Genomic DNA, 27,034 nt, shown 5'->3' with positions numbered 1-27,034 from the left:
CTAAAGTAAAATCATTCTTATTATCTTTACGGCTCAATTTTAATGAAAAAAACTTCATGCGTACAAAGTACACATGTCAGAAGTTTCAACATTCTTTGGCAAACTAATTTAAAAAATAATAATAAAACGAATTGAAAACAAAGAAAAAGCCAACGTTACGCGGTGTTCCCGACGTTGCTTAAGAGTGTATGCTACCTCAAATAGCTTATTTTCCACTCGGCAGGATGTCCATATCTTCCAAACTACTGAATATTTAAGTTTAAAATTTATTGTTGGTAAAGTTCAGGACATAAACTATCTTTCATATGTTTCGAAAACACGATTCCATAAAATTTTCTCGATACAAAAAAAATTGCAAAGTTACCTCGATTTTTATATTAAAACATTAATTCTTATGTGTGTCGGTGCGGGTGAAATCTGAATTCGAGCTGAGGTAGTGTAGCCCCTTAACTTCGGTGATCGGACGAAAACCAGCGTATTTAACATGGTATGGACGTTTAAAAATTCGTGACTCGTGACGCCGTGATGCGTTTGATCGATAAAATTTTTACCCCTCATGCACTTAAAGAAGTTACACTTCAAAAATCGCTCGGTTCCTTTTTTAAACATTTTTTTATATGCATATAACTAAAGACGTACGTAGTAACAAAATAGATAGAACATCACACACTAGCTATAAATAAGGTTGCACTCAAGTTGTTTTTTTTTTTTTATACCACAAGGTCGACAAACAAGCGTACGGCTCACCTGATGGTAAGCGATTACCGTAGCTTATAGACGCCTGCAACACCAGAAGCATCACAAGCGCGTTGCCGTTGCCCCCCCCGATGAGCTCTGGTCATTACTTACTCACCAACAGGAACACAATACTGCTTGAAAACAGTATTATTTAGCTGTGATCTTCTGTAAGGTCGAGGTACTACCCCAGTCGGGCTGCTCCAGATTTTGAGCAGGAAATTCCTGCTGTGCCCCACCTCAGTTAGTTGTGTTGTGTTTATGTGGTGAGAAAGGTGGCCAGAGCTCCTGGGGAGGCGCTCTCGATGCTTTTGGTTTTGCAGGTGTGGCGACATCTATCGCGCGAATTACGAACGACTACAAACTACGTAATTAGAGAAAACTGACGTATGCTACATCGCGCTATCAGAGTTTTCAAAGTGAATAAGTATATATACAAGATCCCGACAACAACCGTCGGGGCGTTAGCCCGCCAGACATAGCACCCGTCTGGTAGGAGGATCCTCCCTTTGCGGTGGCGAACGAGGAACTGAACATCTTATTCTTCTCATCCCTATAACTGGTGACCCCGTTAGAACGCGTAATTAAGCGATTGATAGTGGTGATTAACGCGCATTTTGGGAACTTTTGTTTGCTAACTACCCGCTTTAAAAAAAAATAACCATATTAAGAAGACATCATGAGCGACAGCAGTGACTCCCTGAAGACAGTCGCTTCACAAAACGAAGGCCACGTTACAACACGGCGCGCACAAAGAGTGCGCGTTTCCAAAGAAAGTGAAAGTAAATATGTGCGCAAATTAAAAATTAGCGTACCATCATTTTCACCTGAAGATCCTGAGCTGTGGTTTGCGCTAATTGAAGGTCAGTTCAATAGTCATAATATCACTGATGACTTAATAAAATTTACCCAAGTGACGAATAACCTTGATTTGCAATACGCGAAAGCTGTAAGGGACATAATAGTTAACCCTCCAGCAAAGAATAAATACGACCGGATAAAGTTTGAGCTTATCAAGCGACTCTCTGCTTCGCATGAAAAGAAGATCAAGCAATTGCTCACTCACGAAGAACTTGGGGATAGAAAGCCTTCACAGTTTTTGAGACATTTACAAGATTTGGCAGGACCTTCCGTTCCAGAAGATTTCATTCGGACAATATGGAGCAATCGTCTGCCACACAACATCCAGACTGTGCTGGCATCTCAACCGACACACTCCCTGGAGCAGCTTGCGGATCTTGCAGATCGTATACAGGAGTTGACCTCGCCATGTGACGTCGCCGCTGCGTCCTCCCGTGGTATACATCACACCGACGTATCTGAAGAGATCGCAGAGCTGAAGAAGATGGTTCAGAACCTCACACTCAAGCTGGAAGAACATACTCGCACTTCTTGTGGTTCTACTAGTCGTTCTAGGCCACGAGAACGACGACGTCTACCTCCACGGCAGAGAAGTCGGTCCAACTCCAGCTACAAAAACTACCCGATATGTTGGTGCCATGCTAAGTTCGGAGAAAGAGCTCACTACTGCGTCAAGCCCTGCGACTACAAAAAGGCGGGAAACTCCACGGGCAGTCAATAATGACGACCGACGATTGCCCGTTATCCATAGGTCGTCTTTTCGTCACCGACCGCATCTCAAATACCAAGTTCCTGGTGGACACTGGCAGTGATCTCTGCGTCTACCCTCATTCTTCTCTTCGGGAACGTCGAGCCAAGACCGGATTCCAACTCAGCGCAGCTAATGGAAGTACCATCGACACATTTGGTTTTATAGAACTTAATTTAAACTTAGGCTTAAGGCGTAGTTTTGCTTGGCGATTTATTGTAGCAAATGTCACCAAACCTATAATAGGCGTTGATTTCCTTAGCCATTATAATTTAATTGTAGATTGTCGAAATAAGCGCTTAGTTGATAATACTACAACGCTTTCAACAATTGCTTCTGTTGCTAATGCTGATGTTTTTTCCGTTAAGGTTTCTACAGGCGACACGCGCTTTCATGATGTGTTGAGTAAATTCCCGGAAATTACTCGCCCTTCAGGCATACCGGTAATTCCGAAACACAACACGGTACATTACATTAGGACTACACCAGGACCTCCTATCTCATGTACCCCCCGTAGACTTGCACCCGATAAACTTAAAATTGCTAGGCAAGAATTTGAGCTTATGCTCAGAAATGGCACAGCGCGTCCTTCTGAGAGTCCCTGGGCTTCACCCCTACACCTCGCGCCTAAGAAAGATAACGGCTGGCGTCCTTGCGGTGACTATCGCATGCTTAATGCTCGGACTATCCCTGACCGTTATCCTATTAAGCATATACATGATTTTGCTTACTCTATTTCTGGTTGTACAGTCTTCTCAACAATCGACTTAATGAAGGCCTACAACCAGATACCTGTTTTTAAGGAGGACATACACAAAACAGCCATCACTACACCCTTTGGTCTGTATGAATTTCCTTATATGACATTCGGCTTAAGGAACGCAGGTCAGACGTTCCAGAGGTTTGTTGACGAAATGACAAGGGGTCTTGAATTTTGTTACGCCTATTTGGACGACTTTTTGGTATTTTCCAGGAACGAGGCTGAGCACAAAGCCCACCTGCACCAGCTCTTCAGCCGTATGAAGGAATATGGCGTCCTTGTCAACACCTCAAAATGTATTTTCGGAGCATCTGAGGTAACATTTTTAGGTTACCAAATCTCAGCGTCCGGCACCAGGCCCCTGAAGTCCAAGGTCCAGGCCATCAATGACTTCCCTGTCCCTAAAACAGTCAAGGAGCTAAGGAGATTTTTAGGTATGTTAAATTTTTATAGGCGGTTCTTACCTAATTCCGCTGCAATCCAAGCCCCTTTAAACGCCTTGCTTACTGGTTGCGTTAAGGCATCTCATCCTGTGGACTTGTCTGGCGACACACTGCTAGCTTTTAACAGGTGTAAGGAGAGTCTCGCTAATGCTGCATTACTTGCACACCCGGATTGTCAAGCCAAACTAGCTCTGGTGACAGACGCATCTGACCTGGCAATGGGTGCAGTTTTACAGCAGTTAAAGGATGACAACTGGCAGCCTCTTGCCTTCTTTTCTCGAAAGTTGAGCCCGTCTCAGCAAAAGTATTCTCCCTACGATCGTGAGCTCTTAGCCATATACGAAAGCATTAAATACTTTCGGCACATGCTAGAGGCAAGGCATTTCGTAGTGTTCACTGACCATAAGCCACTCTGTCATGCTTTCAGCGAACGAAAATCGAATTGTTCGCCTCGTCAGTATCGTCACCTCGATTACATCTCGCAGTTCACAACCGACATTAGACACATTTCTGGTAAAAACAATGTTGTCGCTGATCCACTGTCTCGCGTCGAGGAACTGCAGATGCCAGTCGACTTGGACTTACTGGCTGAATCTCAGGCTTCTGATCGAGAGCTGACTCAACTTCTAGGAGGTGAATCTTCGCTCCGCTTAAAAAGGTTGAGAATCCCTGGCTCTAAAGCGGAACTGTACTGTGACATGGGGGGGAGTGATGTAGCCTACTTAAATATAAATTATTAGCAATAAAATAAATAATATCATATAAATTTACAACATATTATTTATCTTTTATGTATATTAATTATTTATTATATATCTTTAAATATCTATCATATTTCTATATTTAATATAAAATTATTATAAAATTAATTATTTACATACAAACACACCATACTCGTCATATTTTTATTATACACATATTTGGAATAAAAAAATATATCGCTTGAACACGACGCGGCGCACGAGCGGCCGGCTCGATGCCCCTCAGTCCGGATCCGCACTCCCGCGCGAAGCCCGTGTCGCTTATAACCTATCGCTCTTATTATTAAATATTTTATAGTGCTTATAGCTTACGAACTGTACATCCTATCAATAACTTTTCTCCTTCTTTGACTATAGTGTTTTCTTGTGCATATTATAATAACTGCTTATTATTATTTGTGTGTGTTATTAAGAAACTTTAGTTTAATAAAGACAGACGATAGTGTGGAAATTGTGCTTTATTATTACCATCCCACTGCAAACACTATAACTGGTGACCCCGAACATGAACATCAGCGCAACCTTCATTGTCATCATCACTTCCTCAAGCTTTCGAGCAACGAGTAGCATCCAATATCTACGGCTTCAGCCAGCCAGCATCTACGGCTATTACGGGTATCCTGACCACCAGCATGCAGCGGACGCGCATTCCTGGTCATCACCCACAGCCTTCTCAGCGACTTTGGCACAGCACACTGCACTTCGGCCGGTCAGCAAGCAGAGACGCACTTCTCTCCTGGCCGACGCAGCAGCCAGCCACTACGCAGCACTGCACCACTCCGACTCACTGGAGCATATGCAGCATCACCGCAGACAGTTCCGACTCACCGTGAACTATGCGGCATCTGGTTCCGACTCACTGGAACATCACTGGCCCGGCAAGCATCAGAAGATCTATGGACGACTCAACCAGCTATCGACCTCCGGTCTCGGAGGGGAGTGATGTGGCGACATCTATCGCGCGAATTACGAACGACTACAAACTACGTAATTAGAGAAAACTGACGTATGCTACATCGCGCTATCAGAGTTTTCAAAGTGAATAAGTATATATACAAGATCCCGACAACAACCGTCGGGGCGTTAGCCCGCCAGACATAGCACCCGTCTGGTAGGAGGATCCTCCCTTTGCGGTGGCGAACGAGGAACTGAACATCTTATTCTTCTCATCCCTATACAGGCGTCTAAAGACGACGGTAACTACTTGATATCAGGTGAACTGTACGCTTGTTTGTCTCTCTAGTAGTTTAAAATATTACAAAGTAAAAAAACTCAAGTGGAAGATAAAATGTTAAAGTATTCGAAAGTGTAACATATAAATAAAAAACAAATTGTCTTATTTGTGTTGAGCGGAGCATAAAATTGTCACCATAAAAACTTCGCTAACTACCTAATTAACTTCCCATATTAACTTTTTGTCGTGATTTAGCAATTACAGTAATACTTTGTTTAACTAGATCCTTAGCCGTGTTATCTATTACACAATGTATTTCAATATTAGCTGTCATCAACCTTGTTTGACGTAACAATGACCAACAAAATATGTTTTAGTCATAAATAGTGCCATAACTATTAAAATTAATGGGTTAGGTACTCTTAGTAAGACAATTTATCTAATTGGAGGATTTTGTAAATAATTGAGTTTTTTTAATTGTTTATGCGTTCACAATGCTTTCTGCCACAGACAAAGAATTATTGTCTTACTGATTACGATTAGGTAATCATAATGCGATAATAGGAAAATGCTGGTTGATATAAATCGGTTTTTTTTGACGTGACAACGTGTAATAAATCGATGAACGCCGGCTGCGTGTACGAAAAAGTATGACTCGCTGTCCCGTTTCGCTCATTATCCCGTTACGCTCATTATCCCGTTACGCTCATTATACGCATGCGCCGCATCTATCTCTCTTCCACTAGATTGGCCTATCCATCCGTGGAGATGTTTTGTTATGACACACGTTAAACTAACGTTCGTAAACCAACTTTACAGATAACTAATTTTTTTTTAATCCTTAGATCTCCTCTACGAAAACTACATTCCGAACGACCCCGATAAACAAGATAATATACTTCGAAAGCTATCCGAATACTGTGGCAAGTCTATGTTCAACTACACCACGGAAGATGCTGAACCACCATATAAATGGGACTTCTACCATTCTTTTTTCTTCTCCTACACAGTCGTCAGTACAATTGGTAAGTGTTATTACACTTCGGACAATTTTATGAAATAAAACAAAAATAAAGTAATTATAATTAAAGTACAGATCGCAAAAACTCTATTTAAGATTTTAGTATCAGCCTATATTGAAAGTTTTTGTGAAAAATATACCTACTAAGCGGAACTGTGTGTGAACGGTGCTGTGTGGCTACGGCACTAAAGAATTTAGCCACCCCCTCTTTTCCCGTGGGTGTCGTAAGAGGCGACTAAGGGATAACAAGGTTCCACAACCACCTTGGAACTTAAGAAGCCGACCGATGGCGGGATAACCATCCAACTGCTGGCTTTGAAATACACAGGCCGAAGACAGGCAGCAGCGTCTTCGGTGCGACAAAGCCAGTACTGCGGTCACCAACCCGCCTGCCCAGCGTGGTGACTATGGGCAAAACACATGAGTTCACGTTATTTTTGGCGTAAACTTGTGGAGGCCTATGTCCAGCAGTGGACTGTATAGGCTGTAATGATTGAAACGGAACTGAATAAAAAAAATCGATAGTAATATACAATTCCTTAAATATAAATGTTTGATGTAGATAAATATGGAACAGAAACTAATTGAATTTTATTAAATAATTACAGGTTACGGCAATTTAGCACCCACAACACACCTTTCGAGAATTCTCATGATATTTTATGGCCTATTTGGAATCCCCATCAATGGTATCCTATTGGCAAACCTCGGTGAATACTTTGGAATGCAGGTAAATTAGTTAGGGCGGAGTTCACCGACTATCGTTTAACCAATGTTTTAGTAATCAGCCGATGAATTCCTAAACATCGGTTATGCACCCGGTAAAGTATTTACTGTTCATCACGAATATTTTAACCGTGGTTACTAAATCAGGCAATCACCATACGCTCACAGCGAATGAACCACTAATGAATGAATGCTATAAGTCTACTCATTAGGGAAGTCACATAGTTTTATTTAGTCGACACGAGTTTTGGTGCCATCTATAGTTAGCAGCATAAAATAAAACGCTTTCAACTTGAGAAGTTCGAGAACGCATTGGATAGTGTTACGTTAGCATGTAGTGTCCAATTTGGATGGGTAATAACGTCACGGCACTGCCATTGTCAAATGTTTTTTTTTATTATTTCTTTGCACGTGCTAACATTCTCTGTGTTGATTATTATTTTGTTCTGTTGTGAGTGTTTAATTTTTAAATTACGGTTTACTTGAAACATGGCAGCTTTAAAAAAGAGAACAAACGATTTTTCAAGCGTTGATTTTGACAAACGGAATCTAGTTTTAAATGAGGAATCATTGTATTCTTCGTAATAATTACGACGCATTTGAAACAAGTACTCTAGGTTTCCTTGTTTTGGTCTCTATATTTTCTAGATTTTCAAGAAGGCCTAAAGTCTTGATAGTTATCAATTAATACATTGAAATTGAACACTGACTGCGTGTTTATCTCTTACCAAAAACTTTCAACTAATAACGTAATGTTGCAACTGTTGTAAAGTCACAGCAGAATCTGTTGAGCAGATGTCCGAATATGGCATTAATGGACGGTTAAACAATGCTGTAGAGTTCGGTTATAGTAATCGGCTGTTTAAGGGCTGTAAACACTGGTTAACGTATGGTGAACAGTAAAAATGATTTAATCAGTTGTTTAACTGATAAACAGCCGTTTTAAAAGTCGGTGAACTCAGCCCTTAGAAAAATTATTTTATGCAATCTGTATTATCTCAGTGCTATAGAATTTTTAATTCATTTTACAGTTAAAAACGTGATTTTTGTTGTTGTAAACATAGAAACAGTAAATAGCTTCAGTAAAATCGTGGCATTGCAATGTATTTCTATACTAATACTATAATATACTAATATATATAATTATAAAACTAATGTGTTCGTTGGTTAGTTTGTTTCTTTGTTTGCTTAAACGCGCTAATCTCAGGAACTACTTGACCGATTTGAAAAACTCTTTCAGGGTTAGACAGCTTTATCGAGGAAGGCTATAGACTCTTTTTTTCAAATTAACGTGTATGAAACCGCGGGATACAGCTAGTATAAATATAAATAAATCTAAAGTGTGTTGCTAAGCGAAAAACTCGAAAACGGCTGGACATCTTCCAGCCGTATGTTCTTTAAATTTTCTAATACAGAGGTTCTTATAGAATAAGAAATTAAGGAAGGCGCAAAAAATTGAAATATTTCAGAATACGTAACAATTATTTAATACTTTACACGTTAGACACTTCACAAGAGAGGACAACGACTGCCGGTTCAGTTACTAATATATGATATCTTATTTTCAGCTCATATCAGTTTACAGAAAATATAAAAGGAAAAATGAGAAAAGAGCGGACAAGTTGGACTACTTCTTTCACAATCTTGGCATGCTTGGGCAGATTTTTCTTTACCTTGTTCCCGGATTTCTCTTCTTCATATTTTTACCAGCGTGTATTTTTGTCGTCTTTGAGGGCTGGGATTACGTCGCTGGAATTTATTATGCCTTTGTAACTTTAACAACTATAGGATTTGGTGACATAGTTGCAGGTATGTTTGTTATAAGTTAAATTTGATTTCTTAATCTTTTTAATTATATAACTATGCTATATGATAATGTTTTCAGGAACCGTCAACAATGGCTTTAAGTCTGGTTATTATTTAGCATATCAAATCTTCCTCATTGTGTGGATTACCTTCGGTCTTGGCTACATCGTGATGCTTCTCGGTTTTATTACTAGTGGAATGAGAAGCGAACGAGTTCATAGACTTGAGCAGAAATTTGCCTGTCAGCTGAAATCTACTCAAAGCAAAATCTTACACGGTTTTACAAGAGACATTGCTATTATCAGAAAAATCATAAATGAAGCTAATTTATTGAAAGTAAAGGTTAGTAAAGGAGCATTTTCTAATAGAAAACTAAACGATCAAACCGTCCTTTTACGCTTTAAAATATAAAAGTTTAGTCCCGACTTTTTTTTTCGTACTGTTTTTATATATCGAAAAAAAATTTGAGATTAATTTAGATTCAACTATTTAATGAAATCTGTCTGTTGGTTCTGGGAGACTGGCAGTCGATTATTTATAAGTACTTTGTGTGAATTTATTATTATTGTGATTATTATTATAAGTACTTTGTGTACGGACACGAGACAAAATGATAAACATTTTACGCAAAGGATCCTAATTCAAAAAGTATTTTTATTTCTTTTTATTGCTTAATAAAAACTTATAAATAATTTTATAGTCACTATTTTAAATACAAAGAAATAAAATTGGAGTGTCTGTTTGTAATATTAAAATAACCGCTTTTTATTAAAAGCATATGGATATGATAGGATGGACACGACACATATACGAAAATAACATTTTTTAGAATTTTTGTCTGTCTGTCCGTCTGTTTGTTCCGACTTGTTTCTGAAACGGCTGGACAGATTTTGACGGAGCCTTCACTGGCAGATAGCTGATGAAATAAGGAGTAACTTAGGGTACTTTTAGAAATTTATTTATTTTATAGCTCTGCAAACTGAACAATAACTTTTTTGTTAAATTCCACGTGGACGAAATGGCGGGCATGGCTAGTTTATAGAAAATTTTAGTTTTCTATTTTATAGAATATATAGAAAATTTTAGATAAATGATACAGATTTTTGACGATACGTGAACGTCGGTCACAGCACTGGCTGTTGCGCTTGAGATCGCGGGTTCGATTCCCGCTAATAACAAACATTTGTACTGGCCATAATCACAGAAGTTTGTTCCCTGGGCGTTTGTGCTTGTGTATTTCTAGAAATTTCTACGGAGGGCCGTTTAGTGTCAAACATTTATTTATTTGTTAATTTATGTGCGGAATTAGTAGTTTTAACTTATATGTTGATCCTACTCGTATTAGGTACCCTTTTAATTTTTAAATAGTCATCATCAGTATCGACATATATATAGAATAAGGATAGTATAATCTTTTCTCCAAATTATACATATCGGATCACATGATAACTTGATATTAACTATGTTATATTTTAGTTAAAATTCAATTTTAAATATTTTTTTTACTAAAATTATTTACAACGGGATATTTGCCATGTTTCTCATTTTTATTTTGCTTAGCTCGATATTTCGACATTATCTACAAATGTCTTGTTCACGAGACCGCAAAATACAAATAAAAAACTTAATTGATATCCCGTTTTAAATAATTTTAGTGATGAAAATAATTATGTTAATTTAAAATCTTATATAAAATGCTTTTGTTTACATTCTAAAACCTAATTCAAAATCAGTAATATTTTTTTTAATTTTAAACGTTATAATATCTTATATGTTTTTATTTCAGCCCGTATACGAAACTACGCCTCATCTTTACCGAAGTGCAAGTTGCCCGATTCTAACGTTTGATATTGTACCAAGAGAACCAGTTGTCAAGAGAAAACGTGCTAATTCTGAAAACATCCAGCTAACTGATAAAGATATGCTTCGAATTCAGTCGGATACTGATCTACTTGGTATCGATAAAGAGAAAACGTTTACGGCATCAGCTATTGTTAAACCTGTAGAATTACTAGCAAGAGTAGTAAATGTACTAGGTGGATTTGAAGCACAGCATCAAGGAAGAGGAATAAATATATTTGATGATGACCAAATTCTAGCAAGTGAAAAACCACCACTTTTTTCTATTGGTCACGATTATTTACCAAATAGTCACATGAGAACAAGAGCTTTAAGTGTAGCTGTACCTAATTATAGAAAAGAATCAGTTCCAAGATTTGAAGATCACGATTTTACATGGACTAACGGTGATACCGCTGAAAAATACAGAAAAGAAGCAAATATGAGGAGTGGTAAGCTATCGCTTCCTGTTAATGTAAATGTTGATGATGAAAGTACACCAAAAAGTTTCTTCGCTCGTCTATTTAAGAAACATAGCTCAACTGAAAGTCCTGCAGAATACCTCAAGAATACAATGAAAAGTAGAGTAAATAGTGCCCAAGGATCTTTAGAAAACATTAAAGAGAAATCACGACGAGGAAGTGTCTTTCCTACTTTCGGTACTGGAGAAGAACAAAAAAGTGAAGTCAATGCTTACAAAGAAAATACGAGACATGGACGGTATAGTCTTTTCCCTACGTTTGATTTTTCGGACAGTGAAGATAAAGCGGCTGCATCGGCATCTAGACAAAAGCAGAAACGACACAGTATATTTCCAACATTCGACTTTAGCGAGGACGAAGATGTTGCAGCTGCTAGAGCATATCGAGAAAAAACCAAATCCGGCAGACATAGCATATTTCCAACATTTGATTTCAGTGATCCTGAAGATGACTCGAATCGGTATAAAGAACGTACGAAAAGAGGTAGACACAGTATTTTCCCAACATTTGACTTTAGTGATCCGGCAAGTAATGATGACGATACCGTAGACGAGGATGAGGTACAAAAATACCAAAATAAAACCCGGAGAGGTCGACTTAGCTTACTCCCTACTTTTGGCAGATCTAAAAAGAACGATGATGACACTTTGCCAGAAAGTTCAGATGAATTAGTAAACTATAAGGAAAAAACACGCCATGGTCGTCGAAGTCTATTTCCATCTTTTGGTAAAAGCAGAAAAATAAGCACGCCAGAGCAATCTAATAGTGATCTCGAAACTAGTATAAAGGAATACCAAAATCAAACGAAAAAGGGACGTAGTAGCCTGTTTGTTGGGGATGTCCAGAATTATAGACAAGCTACAGAGGGTGGTCGCGGCAGTCTATTTTCTACCGAACTAGATAATTATAGAAATAAAACCAGTCGCGGTCGACCTAGCTTATTCGATCCCGATTTAAATTTATCAAACCTGCCAGAATCAGAACAAGTAGAAGTATTAGAAAACACGAGTGTGGCGGATTTGCTTCGAGCGTTAGCAGTTATAGATACAGTTACCAATCAAAACATGGATGAACAAGATACTAGTGAAAGTTCCCAAAATACAAGAAGACGTGGGTCGGTCAAACCAGACTTCACCTTACCCCAAGTACCAACTCGTAATGATTTTGAAGAAGCTACTGGCCCTAGACGAAGACGGATTTCCGTTCGCACGGCCGTTCCTCAATTTACTCCAACATTGGCTACAGTAGTGGCTGGTGCAGAATTGCAAATAACGGCAGCTGCACAAAGGGAAAACAGAATGTCTATGTTGATGCAACCTCCCCCTCCATACTCTGAAACTGCAAGTGAGACCCCTCCGCCGAGAGTAAGGAGATATTCACCGGCACCTGTCGATCCAAGCAGATCTGGGACGGCACCTGTAGCTAGACTTTTCTCGCGAATACGAAAAGAGAGTAGCTCGGCAGCCGATGACGGCTCTAGACGCAATAGCCTAACTGATATAGTTATCGATAACAATAAGGATAAAACGTAACCCAGTGCCTTGTACTTAGTGCAATTAGTAATATTAAGGAATTAATTTATTACCTAATTTAAGAAGCGGTCCAGCGCTACATTGCAATTGAATAATCTAGCTATACTCTTATGTCATTCCTTTTTTATATTTAAATTATTTATTAAGTATAATTATCATCATATTCCTGACCAGTGATATTTACGCAATAATACGATTAAAATGAAAAAAAAAGAAATATATAAAACAATCTATATACACCAGGATACTAATATTTTTGTGATATATTTAGGTAAATCGTAAGTACTTTAAATCTCTTTACAAAATAAATGAGTGTGTATTTATGTACGCACGTAAGAAGTTATACTTCATGGGCTAGCTAACTTCATGTTGCTAACTTGTTATTCGTTGACTAGCTCAGGGCGTCGGATTTTGTAACGGTGTGCGCGAGCATCGTAAAAATTTACTCTCGTCATTTTTCCCTAAAGTCCCGAAAGAAGTATAACTTCAAAAAAAAATGTATTAGTAAGAACAAATTAAATATACAGTAATAATTTGCCAGTAAAAGTAATAATTGTTTTTGTTATTTAAGTCGAATATATTACTAATATTAAGGGGGAGGAGTACAAAAACAGAGATAATGTGATATGTTTTAATTAGTATCTTCAAGTATATCTAATTTTACATACATTTACTTAGCGATAATGTTTTATCTAGTCGTTACACTAATATAGTGTAGTTATATTAACGGAAATAAATATGTTATGTGTTTATTCATGAAGATTTCTCATCTTAAAACTTCGTCAAAATTGAATCTTACTTTTTGTCAAGACTCATTTAGTAATATCGCAGTAATTTTAACTTGACTGATTCGTGAAGGATTAAAACATTTTGAATATATTTTTGATGTTTTATTTATCAATAAAAATACCTTCAGTTATATTTTCCTTTACAACACTGATTAAAAGGAAGATATCATTAAAAATCAGCACATTTTTTGATCACATACTTATATAAAATAACGTAATCTATATCATAAACACATTATATACCATAATACATATATCAATAAATTTTTCTTTCAAAGAAAGATTTGAAAAGAAATATGTTCTTTAATAAAACGATAAGTATTCCAACAGTTAACTTTCCGATATTGGAACGAAATCAACAAACATTTGCATCATCAGATTATCTATACAAATAAAGTCATCAACGAACATAACCTACTCTACTATGAGTATTTTAAGCTTATCAATAATACAATAACGGTCATTATTTACAATGAACAAATCGTCAATATATACACAAGTATCATCGTCTCCATACGAAGTACGTATGGAACGGCTGATTTCAATGCCAAAGACACTACAGAGAGAATTTCTGTATTGAAATAAAAATGCAACCTTCAAGTGGCTAAACTGTCTCTTCGAACATTTTTATCCAAAGTTAAGTTAGAGTAACACTGATCGATGTTACCGTTGTCGTCTTTGATGAGAGATTCGAAGATGGAGATCAAATTGTCGATGCCGATTAAATAGCCATCTTCGTGGTTACCAACTTTCCAAGCGGAATTGTGGTCAATGGATACGCCTTCGGGCACAGGGACTGTTTTGGCAAAGTCTATCATCCAAATTGACGCTTTTCTTTGGTCGTGGACGAAGAGCAACGAACTGCCAATGAGTTCGTGTGTTCTGAAGAAATGTGACTCCCTTAGTGTGGCTCGAATGTTCTTTAGCCTTTCGAGGTATTTCGGCTGTAAATTAAAATAATAATTATGAATTACATGTGTATTGTTAAGAACAACTTTGTTTCCGAATATATGAAAAGATGTGGATGAAGAAAGACAAATTTTTTGAAAGGATCAGTAATAACATTAAAAATATAAGATTTAAAACGATGTACGTGACTAATAAATAAAAATAATTTAATGTATATTTATACATATATGATGATAAACTATAATTTGATCAATAATTATTGGGTTGTGGGTTCGATTCCTAACCCGATTCTGGGTGTAATATAAATATTTATTTATATATTTATGTATGTATTATTTATAAGTTTGTTTATCGAAAAAAAATGTAGCTATACCAGTCGGCTGTTACCCATAACACAAGCATTAAGTTGCTTACTTTAGGAACAGACGACCGTGTGTTTCTTGTGAAGATATTTATTTATTTACTATTTATTTATATATATTTATTGAAGTTAAATTTATTTAGGCAAATGCGGGTAAATTTTTTACGGATGAAACGCAATAATAATAATAATAGCCATCACGCAGATGTGCAACGGTTTTGTCGAACAACAGAGCCACCTTGCGTGTATTATAGAAACTACAAAGGTTGTTACTCTAATATCGATAGTATTACATTGCAAACTAACTAGATGGCGCTGGAACGGAAATCTAAAGCTTTAGAATTGTATAATATAAACGAGTAGTGAAAATTAGTTTTCCAAAGGAGTTTCATTTCTAAAATGTGTACTTTGTACGCACGCACTTTTTTTTTATTAAATTAAATTAAAATTTGCATTATGTTTTGTTATAACATTTTTACTGAACAACCTTAAATCTGATAATATTCGTTGGGTTTGAAATAGTTTAAAAGTTGTAATAAAAACTAAAATAAAAGTATACAATTTTCACTCACCGCAGCGTTAGGAAACGTGACGGTAAAGTCCTTGAAAGCCTCCAATATCTGTTCTCTAGTTTTAGTTGTTTTAAAGTCTTTAGTACTAGTTCCGTCAGCTTTCTTGACTCCATCTATCCTAAAGCCTAACGTCGATGTCGAACTAATGGTTTCCCTCCAGATCATGTATCTAGGTTTTGTCACACCTTTACTCCTGTGTTCTTCGTCTGTCGGTGCCTTTGGATCGATTTGAATCATTTTTTCATACATATCCTGAAAATAAATTATGTTTTGTTTTAAAATATGGCCTAAAATCTTTTTTTTTTGTAACTATATTTATTTTGTGAATTTTTTGGCTTTTTTGAAGGTGTAATCGTGTGTAATGCGTTTATTTGTGTAAATCAAGGTTTAATATGACGGAATTGAATGTTTGCATTTTATTTTGTTATTTCATTTTAATGATTCGATGTTGTATTTCTATTAGGTCGTTAATGATATTATATGACGTCATTATATAAATATAAATCTTTATTTATAAATAAATTCATAGTTGATTAAGAGTACTATATTAAGACGGCTTTAAAAGATATACAAAAGGTCACTGGGAATGTGAATAACAAATATATGATATTGTAATAAACTTCGTAGTTTGTAGTAATATCACCTACTGCATTTAAATTTAACATACGAGAAGTTTATATAAAAAATAGCACTCAGCGTAAAAATAATTTTACTTTTAAGATAACAAATATCCACGGGGCCATCCATGAACTATGTCACGTGAATTTAACGATTTTTGACCCATCCCTCATCCTTGTCACAATTGGTCACATTTATGATGTGTGATTTACCGAGTATGACGTCACATATTTCGCAATTTTACACCTAGATACTATTAAATTTAAATATCACTTTCAACATTATTTGTATAAAATATTAAATAATTTTTCAACAAAATCAACACCAATCGTTCATAAGTACTAAAATGTATATGTAATGTATGTTAATCGTTTAAAGAAATATTGCTCAAATATCATGTTTTAATAATAAAAATGAGATATATGTTGTGGCATATCACACACAGTATCATACTTTGACGACACCCCTCCTAACGTGTGACGAAATTTATGAACGGCTCCTAGCACGAAACAAATTTTTATTATATATTCATTTTCAAACGTAATAGATACGCCCATAGTTTATCTATCTGTATTAAAATGTTTTTTTTTTTAAGTCACTAGGTCGGCAAACAAGCGTACGGCTCACCTGATGGTAAGCGATTACCGTAGCTTATAGACGCCTGCAACATCAGAAGCATCGCAAGCGCGTTGCCGACCCCAATCCCCAATCCCCCCAGGAGCTCTGGTCACCTTACTCACCAACAGGAACACAATACTGCTTGAAAACAGTATTATTTTGCTGTGATCTTCTGTAAGGTCGAGGTACTACCCCAGTCGGGCTGCTCCATATTTTGAGCAGGAAATTCCTGCTGTGCCCTACCTCAGTTAAAAGTTGTTCTAAAATTCCTAGAATTTTGTATAGTATACTAAATACTAAATAAGACATTCATACTCACTTTTCTAAGTTTAGTCTTCTCCTTGGCCTTTGCTAATTCTTCTTCTAAATATGTTCGGACTCCGATTTTGCAGTCCATGACGCAAGGACAGTCGAAGTCACTAAGGAGGTCTTGTAATTGTAAGTACACTGTATTAAAATGTTGTTAAGGAATTATTGAACGGTATCTAAATTTTAATAATTACGTTTGTATCAAACAAAAATCTCATTAAATACCTTTGTTGTATTATGAAAATTCAAATATTATAATTTATAAATGACTAGCTGTACTGTACTGTAGCTATAGCTGTGTGTGTGTACCTTGCACGCATTGACACTTTTTTTTCGGTCGTACCAACTCAGAATCAACCTTAGTGTGCTAATGCACAAAACTTTGCTGAAGATCATGACATAATCAAATGCATAGTTTACGATTCTATAAAGGACATACACACAAAACTATTCATTTTTATAGAGGTAGAAAGAACTATTAATAAAAAAAAATAAGCACAATAATGTTAGAAAAATTATATAAATCTAGCTTTCCAATCACGTAATGTTTTTAGCAACTTTTAAAGCCCCATACCCAAAAATGCATAATAAATTGAAATATTTAGAATTTTATCCTTAAATATAGGTAGGTATAATCTGAGAAAATTTTGGAAAATTGAGCATGCTATACAAATTTCTAGTACGGCATCAAGGTTACAGGCTGTTTGTTGGTTTTTTTTTTGGTTTAGAAATCACGCGTTCAATATTAAACAAGCCCTTCTTATGCTATTTTGTGATATTTTCCCGAATAATTCCCCCCTTTCGAGCTTCACGTGATCTTTTCTCCCGTTGCAATGTAACCTATGTCAGTGTCAGTGATAAAACAGCATTTTCGCGGTAAAGAAATTTTTAAAATCGGTCGGGTAATATACATATATATAAAAATACAAATGTTTCATATTAATGATGTTAGTAATTTAACTTAGATGTTTTTTATTGTAAAAGGATACGTTCCCCATCTTCACACGTCACTTGACCCTTGTATTCAGGTACGAACGGGCGGAGTATGTCTTTCATGAGCAACTGAAACAAAAAATAATAATAAATTTAATAAATACATTCCTTAATAAACATATATTATTAAATAATCAATTTAAATATTCGTATCATAGATCTATCTCAGTGTAATATTTTCAAAATCAAAAAACTAAATAAATACGTAAATATTAGTAATAAATGTATTATATTTATGAGAATAAATATTAAGTTGCATTATAGTATATTTTTTATACATAGTTATATAAATAATAAAAAATGAAACATTGTTTTCATCAAGACAGACGCAATAAGACCTTTAATGGTCGAAACAAACATTAATTACTATCTCCACACTCAACAACCCTATTACGTAATTATGTACTCACTGAACATCGAATACTTTTGTATCAGGGCATTTACATAATGCAAACTTTCTTTAAATAATTATACATTACGATGTCTGAAAATATTTTCTCGTATTCATATTACACTCGAACGATAGTTTCCCTCTATAGGTCTATTAACGAACATTGAACTCACAAAACAACGAAAGTAGCGAATTTAAAACAATGTATGACGCATTTACGTGTATGGAGAAATAAAACAGATCTGTCATCTGTTGACGTCAATAGAAAATAACGAAATACCGAAAATATAAATATTAATATACACGTGAACATCGAAATTTTTTCTATCTTTAATTATCAAAACATATGTTAAGTATTTGTTACAAGTGTAGGCACTTGTGTAGGTACGATTAAAAAATCTATACTAATTAACTATACACATTTGTATATACTTTAGACGATTGACCCAAAGAGATTCAGTTGCACCACCAGCTTTCCATGGGAGACTCGACGGAGATCTACGTTGACGAGACCAAAACATGGAGGTTCCAAATTCGTAAGTGGGTCCACGAAAATTTACCTCAGTACAACGTCGTCGACGGGGCGGATCCGAAACGTAGGCACGACTTGCCCACAACCTGCAGCTGGAACACATTTTCCTTTGACCGATTATTTTATGGAATTATGGAATGGCTTGGCTTTTTCGCTTAATTCATGGGGCGACAAATCAAAATGGTCCAAGGTACTTACGTTACTTCTAACTATACTTACTAACGTTACTTCCAATAATACCAGCAGATTGAAAAGAAGCTACTCATCGTTACTAAATATTATTAGATTTAAAAAAAAATACGAAACTTCTATGGCTATTAAAGATAGCAGTTCAGTGAACGGACTAATCAAGAGTTTTTATCGATATTAACATCTGACTTATTTGAGGATACAATGGAAAATGGGAGCAGTAACGCACGTAAGCAACGCTGCGAGGGTCATCTAGTTCTCGATAAAACCGGATGAATGTTTATTTTTTAAACTGTATCACATATGTACGAATTCGATAACGGAACGCGCAACGTTGACCGTCATTGATGACCAACAATTGATATCACAGATCATGAAACGTCATTCGATTTATATAAATAACCAACTGTCAACGGTGTACGGTTGTCAACCAAATATTCTAGCTTCACAAGTGCGATCAGCTTGTTGAAATAATAAAATTATTTAAAAAATCCGTCTCGTACTTTTGGTGATAATCAAACAAGACAGAGATCCATTATATTCCGATCACAACAAAATTATTTGACGATTTCTCAGAATATTTATAACATTAATCTAGAAAGATAAATAGGGCAAACCTATTTACAATGCGTCTAGTTAAAATAGTTATCTCTTATAAAGAAAGAAATAAATGTATTATATATAAGTGCTAATACAAGTGAGTCCGTTTCTATCTCTAACTGATTTTACGAAACGCTTATAAAACAGTATTTTTATATAGCTCCATAACTAGTTAATTTGATTGATAAAAGATTATTTCACTTTATTCGCTAATACTGAAACTTTGTCATTTATAATCTTACATAATAAATAGGACCAACCAAATACAAGGTATTATAAAAACTGCAAAACAGTTATTCCGATTCCTACACCAAAGGTTCACGTACCACTATATATTACTTGACAATACACATTTATTTATATATAATTAAAATACGTCGCAAATTGTTTGTATGTACGTGTTCAATTTATTAGTATGTATATTAAGCGTTACATGCTATGATTATAAAGTTCCATAATTGAATTACATTATAAATAAAATAAACAGAATTAAGAATGCTAATTTATTAAATAAATAACCAATAAAAATAATAATAAAAAAACAAACTCATTATATTCACTAAAATAGTCACGTAGTTAGTATTTATATCAATAAAATGATAATTTTAATTAGATTTTTATAGTCATAACATTTCGTACTTTGTCCGATTTACGAGGAAGAAGATCTTGTTATCAGTAAAGGAAACGTAATAATTTATTTTACTCAGGTAAGCATATCATATACCTGTTTTTATCTCTAATTAAGGAATTGTTAATATTAAGCAGCCGACCGCAAAACGAATATTTTCAACCAGTAGTTATTTTGTTTACTGGACCGGAATTAAAAATTCGGTAAGGCACAAACTAACTTCAAAAATCATTTAGAAATGTTTTATTTTTATTTTTTAAAATTTATAAATTTTTAGGACGCGGTGATGCTGCGGTCACAGCACTGGCTGTTGCGCTAGCGGTCGATGGTTCGATCCCCTCATGTACAAACATTTCTAGTGGCCACACAGATGTTTGTCGTGGTCTAGGTTGTGTTTGTGTATTGTGTGTGTTTCCAGACCCCCGACATAGGAGAATAAGATTTTATAATATAAGCTACTTTAGTTCAGACTTCCTTAACACATAAATATTTATAAAAAGTACACCCACATATTTAACCAACATTTGTCATAAATTCCTTCTCACATAAAAGTGTTTGACGGAAAATTAATGACGTACATTACATTACTGTAAGTTCAAAGTAAAACAGGAAAAATTTAACGGTAAACGCATAATGTTTTAAGCAGCGAAAACCCAAGCACCTCTGATCGGAAATAGTATTCCATGAAATTCTTCGAAAATCATGTTCAGAAAGCATGCATCATCACAATCACTAACATTCGTACAAGCTAAAGGAATTTGATGATAATTATGTGTTAGAAGAGTCGTTCATCTAGTAACTGTATAGTGTAAATTTTATAAGATTGGTGATTCTTAGTTTACTCGTTTCTTACTTTAACCCATAATTTCGCATGATTTTAATCGTATGCTCTTCAGCGCTTACGACATCGTCCGTTGAATAAGAACGATGTAAATTATGACACACCAATGACTGTATAGTTACGTAGCGTACGATTAATTTTATTTCTAAGTATATCTTATCTTGTTAGCTAATTTTTCAAGACAATTTTGTCACCCACTATGTTTCTTTGTCAATTCTTAGAACAATTAAACGTACAATTGTGCCATTCAACTGGAAAACTGGTGGAAATAAATATATTTGTTATTTGACAAATGCATTTGTAAGAATTATTATGAAGTATTGTAATATTCTTTTGTCATTTTTAATAGTCAATTTAAATTGTAACAAAATAAGTGTTGTGTTTTTTTTTGTTATTTCTATTTTAGCTCATTGAAAAACAAGTAGGTAGACCACTAGAATACCGAGGGTTTTTTTCATTGGCTTTTATCTCTCAAATACTATGGGTATGACTTTAATGCATTCATTGTAATATTTAATAAAACCTAGGTTATAATAGGAAGGAAATATCTACTGAGACACTAAGATTTAGTGTTCATTAAATATTGTGACTAAGTTAAGTTTGCTGGATAGCACTAGGTCTATTACCTAAGTTTGTGATGTACCTAAGGTTTAGAAGTAGATTTTTGTTTTGATTGTTAGATGTTTTTCCGACCAAACTGTTGGTTTTTGTTATTTTTTTTTTTGAGCATGTATATTTATGTAATATGTATATTTTTATGACGTTCTTTGAGTGTAATAATGTTGGCATAAATATTTATTTTATCAAAATCTTAACAAAAAATTATCTTAATGTCAAAAAATCTCACAAGTATTAAAATTAAACGTAAGTGAAATCACGTAATAACGTGTTAAGTTTTAATGTTTACGAAGTGTCAAATTGCATTACACTTAACCTCGGTGACGTGAGAATGAAAAATGATACAACTCCCTTACATAATACTGAAGGTTAAAATAATACCTTGATTGCGAAATCATATTATTTCATTTACAAATGACACGTAGTTTTTAGGTAGCAAGTATTTAAATTCATTCATGACGAATAACAAGAACGCAAATGTAACGTTATATCTCACGCAGTTCGTGTTTTCGCAAGACGCAATAAAAAAAAGAAATCTTTTTTTTCATAGTTAGTTAATGTAAAACATTTATTATGTGTAAGTTTTTCTTCATTAACAACTTGTAATGACGCAATTATTGTTAACATATAATTATGTACAAACCTGAAAGTATATATTCTAGGACTCATCTATATGAACTGCAGCTCCTTAATTGTTAAAGTTCTTACCTTAAAGCACCTCTCTTCTTGTGGGCTCAGCTTCTTCAATATCGTGCCCTGGTCCGGTCCAGCCTTGAAGTTCCCCTGGTGACCAGCCAGTTGAACCCAGGGATACCTTTGCTTCTTGTATGTCTGGAAGAACGGCGTCCATTGCACGATGTTTCGGAGCTTCCTCCATCTTTCTGATTGCTGGAATGAGGAAAAAGAATTTGTTATGACTCTCCTTTTTAAGTCTTCTTTTTATGTTTCGTTTTTATAACTATCCATACTTCCGTTTACCTCAATATATTCGTGAGTCAATTCTAGTTTTAACATCCTATGTTTATAGGTTTATTCTGACAACTAATTATCAATGTTTGATGTTTTGTAATACAAATGTTGTCTAATCTATTCGAGTGGGAGTGAGTTACGCCCTCAATAACGATGTTTTAATACTTATTTCTTTTTTATCTTAAGATAGATAAGATTAGACACAATGTCTTATCTACTGTATCTATTTCTTTATTGGTAATTTCTTTTAAATAAAAATTATACGAGTTTATAACGCTAAGCTAAACTCGGCCGGATAAAAGGTACTATTTAAAGATTTGTTGAATATGAAAGCTGTTTTGAATGAATCCTAAAAGTAACGTCATTGTGGAGGCTTTTATGCGTATATTTTTTTTTCACAGAGAAACGACGTAAGGATAGAGCCTGATTTTATTTGATTTAATTATAGGATATTGATTACTTTGTTTATGATTAGTTTAGACATTGTTTTTAGTATAAGGATAATGCGATGAAATCTTGGCCGTGAAAATAACGCTGAAGGTTTCTTTTTGCAGTAAGGACACGAAACGGAAAGTGCTATTCAACTAGTAATAGCATTGAAACGAACTGACGCATTCAACCAGTAAATATTAATTGTTATTATTAAAATCTGATCATGTGTAATTTCCTTTATTTTCGTTTATATTTTTTAAAATACACACCTTTTTAGGTTTCAAAACGTACACACAGTACACGACATCCATAAAATCTTTGACACGGAAACATATGTCACCGGAATACATCTTCACTTAAACCAACAACAAACACTAACGTTAAAAATATAAAAAAAAGAAACACAAGTACACTTTTCAACGTAAATAATTTTGACGTAAAAAATAAGATGGCACTGTCGAAAATTTACGGAATACGAAATTCAAATTTTGGCGGCGATGCAACCACGACGCTTAATCCGCTGTGATACACTGAGACAAAAAAGCGCTCAGTCGCCAATATAAACGAACGTAACACTATCTGAGTCAGTGGCGGTTAGGTGAAACCGCAGCGGGCAGTTATGACGTCAATGTAATGCGACCTATGTAAAATTGTCCTATTGGCGGAATACCGGATTGGCCCATCTACTGGTTAAATTACTCGCAAATCGCAATGGGATTATTTGAAATAGTCCATATCATTTCATACTAAATCATCATATTTATAACTAATAAATTATGGTGTTAGTAAGACGACATCGCGAAAATATCCTGAGTTAAAACCTGAGTTGTAACCTTTTTTTTTTTGTTGAGTTTAAAACGTATACCTTAAAACCTTTTTTGTACTGATTTAATAACGATGATGAATTGCTAAAAACTAAAAAAAAAAACTATAATCATTTATGAATCATACTTCACATATGTAGTCATCAACTTAAGATCGATCTTTGGATAGATTATTCAGTATCACAGTAACAGGAATACGCTGTTTGAGATTCCATCCAATACGAATATCAGATTATTTATATTTTCATACTGTAAAATGTATACAAATAAGCAGTATACATTGCTTGATGTATAAAAAGGGAACAAGAAACTAAAAGAAACTTTGAATATTGTCAGTTTTAAGTGTATTTTGTTGAAATACTAAAATGTGTAGAGCTATGAGAGATGTTTTGCAGATTAGCTAAGCTAGCTAATAAAGCCTCGTCGGATATGTTTATTTAAGTAAATATTTAGTAGTAGTAATCCTATCTTCACTAAGATAATTAGTTAGTAAACTACTACAGTTCCATTCTAAAAAGATAGTACAAAGTGTTCAATTATTGCACTTTATATTAAATAAACAGTGCATACACAAGCAGTGAGCAATTTGTAAATATAATAAATGAATTATACTATAAATAAGTAGGAAAAGAAACAGCTAAGTTTTAATACTCACACAACACTTCTGTTTGTAGTGCTGCTGTGTGACTGCGGCAGTAAAGAATATAGCCACCCCCTCTCTTCCCGTGGGTATCTTAAGAGGCGACTAAGGGATAATACAGTTCAACTACCACCTGAGAACTTAAAAAGCCGACTGATGGCCGGATAACCATCCAACTGCTGGCTTTGAAATACACAGGCGGAAGGCGGGCAGCAGCGTCTTCGGTGCGACAAAGCCAGCCCTGCGGTCACCAACCCGCCTGCCCAGCGCGGCGATTATGGGCAAATCACATGAGTTCGCGCCATTTTTGGTGCGAACTTGTGGAGGCCTGTGTCCAGCAGTGGACTGCGATAGGCTGAAATGACTTTATTTTAAAGACAAAGATGGAAAGCATTTGAAAAATACAGTACAGTTTACTACGTTAATTATATGATGCAACACAACATCAATTAGAATTATGCAAGAAACGGGTTTCGTAAGACACATACCATTAAAAATAATTAGTTGATTAAAATGGTCATTAAAATTTTTAACTAAATTAGGTGTCATTAAAAATGATGAAATAGAGAAAATACATTATAAATGTTATATATTTAGTATATCAAGACAAAGTAACACTTAAAAAAAGGCTAATAATTTAATTTCACGTGGAAAGTGATTTATTACACATACAGAACTCCTCATTTTAATGAACGTAGTTAGGGGACGAATAACCTGTATTGCTAATTAGTAACAATTTAATAATTGCTTAGTTATATAAAGAACATACAAAAAAACCAAATAGAATCTAACCGGAGGATGACGAATAACAAAAAATAACTTAACGACAATTAGCAGTAATTTCGTAAGGTTATTGCGATGCCATTAAAATTGCAATAGTGAGGAAAAATATGTAATCATGACGTATGTGATGCTACGCCACGGTAAAGTTATCCAATTACCTGTTTAATTAGATTGAACATATGCTGAAACGCAAATGAAATAATTCCAGACACATTACAAGATTATTAATGCCTGATATCGTTAAACAAAGAGTACAGGACATCCCTGACTAAATTATGATACTTTACTAGTAACTTAAAGCTATTATAGTAATATCAAAAAGAAGTAGTCAGAAATAATTATACTGTAGGGTTGTTATTTGAGTTCATTGGCGATTTTTATCTATGACTAGCGGTACCCGCGACTTCCGTGTGGAATGTAACATAAAACACAATTATCCAGTTCGCAGAGTTATAAAATAAATAGATTTCTAAAATAATAGAAAAATAAATATATATAAAATAAACTTAGGCTACTAAGTTACTCTTTATTCCATAAGCTATCTGCCAATGAAAGTCCCGTCAAAATCGGTCCAGCCGTTCTAGAGATTAGCCGAAAGAAACAGACAGACAAAATTTTTAAAAAATGTTATTTAGTATATGTATTGTGTATCCATCCATATCCATTTAGTAAAAAGCGGTTATTTTAATATTACAAACTGACACTCCAGTTTTATTTATTTGTATAGATTATGAGGTTTTCGAGTCAATGCCATAATATTAAATAAAAAGTTTAGCCAACGGTGTACCACGGCGCACATACCCGACTAGAAAAACGGTCAGGCTCAACCAGATCATGTATCTGGACCGGATCAGGATAGAATGAGGCATGCCAGATCAGGTAAGCTCTGTCAGAACCAGGTCTGGTCCAGACAAGGATAGCCTGATAAATTCGCTTTTTTTTTGTTAAATTTATTTATTATTTATTTTATACTTTATTGTACACCACAAATATATTACAAACAAAGCATAAAGATAGTTACAGACAGTGAAGTACAATGGGCGGACTTATGGCTAATTAGCCATTTCTTCCAGACAACCCATTAAAAACATTTTTAAACATTTTTCATCATTAAAATTAATTTCATCGTTAAACATTTTTTTTCAAGAATATACATTCGTGTTTTTTAAAAGGACCGGACCGAACCGGCTGATCAGGATGAGATGAGATTTCCTGATCTGGACCCGATCAGGAAATCTCACCTGATCAGGTCCAGACTAATCATCTGCGTTATATGCGTTACATACTAGTCCTGATCAAGCATGCCTGGTCCGGTCCTTCTAAGGAAGACGAAAAAATTTCTACTCGGGTACTATAAAGAAGTCATATATCTTTACGGAGGAATATAAAATTTCGCACACTTATAGTTTATACAGAGAAGGAGTGCAGAATGTTAGTAAATTTTTAAATTATGCATAAAATTACATTAATTCAATAAAAAAACATTACACACACTACCATGTATTTGACACACACGCCCATATACTCTTTT

The 27,034-nt window shown here is 35.0% G+C and overlaps 2 protein-coding genes across 2 annotated transcripts in view; one reads left to right on the top strand and one right to left on the bottom strand.

Moving 5' to 3' along the window:
* The window catches only part of LOC123661165, a 28,757-nt gene extending 14,990 nt beyond the window's left edge, over nucleotides 1-13,767 (top strand). The window contains exons 2-6 of the mRNA XM_045596153.1: nucleotides 6,328-6,507; nucleotides 7,112-7,233; nucleotides 8,798-9,038; nucleotides 9,115-9,377; nucleotides 10,822-13,767. Of these exons, the coding sequence (XP_045452109.1) occupies nucleotides 6,328-6,507; nucleotides 7,112-7,233; nucleotides 8,798-9,038; nucleotides 9,115-9,377; nucleotides 10,822-12,888 (2,873 nt within the window). The 3' untranslated portion in view covers nucleotides 12,889-13,767. The remainder of the gene's footprint in view (nucleotides 1-6,327; nucleotides 6,508-7,111; nucleotides 7,234-8,797; nucleotides 9,039-9,114; nucleotides 9,378-10,821) is intronic.
* LOC123661166 (inositol-trisphosphate 3-kinase A) overlaps nucleotides 13,506-27,034 on the bottom strand; it is a 62,590-nt gene continuing 49,061 nt past the window's right edge. The window contains exons 2-6 of the mRNA XM_045596154.1: nucleotides 22,564-22,743; nucleotides 18,053-18,125; nucleotides 17,074-17,201; nucleotides 15,519-15,770; nucleotides 13,506-14,620 (exon numbers count right to left, since the gene is read on the bottom strand). Of these exons, the coding sequence (XP_045452110.1) occupies nucleotides 14,273-14,620; nucleotides 15,519-15,770; nucleotides 17,074-17,201; nucleotides 18,053-18,125; nucleotides 22,564-22,743 (981 nt within the window). The 3' untranslated portion in view covers nucleotides 13,506-14,272. The remainder of the gene's footprint in view (nucleotides 14,621-15,518; nucleotides 15,771-17,073; nucleotides 17,202-18,052; nucleotides 18,126-22,563; nucleotides 22,744-27,034) is intronic.

The sequence above is a fragment of the Melitaea cinxia genome, chromosome 16 (assembly GCF_905220565.1).
Source record: "Melitaea cinxia chromosome 16, ilMelCinx1.1, whole genome shotgun sequence".
NCBI classification, from domain to species: Eukaryota; Metazoa; Arthropoda; class Insecta; order Lepidoptera; family Nymphalidae; genus Melitaea; species Melitaea cinxia.
The sequence above is the reverse complement of the archived record's forward strand: the minus strand, read 5'-3'. Positions and strand labels throughout refer to the sequence as shown.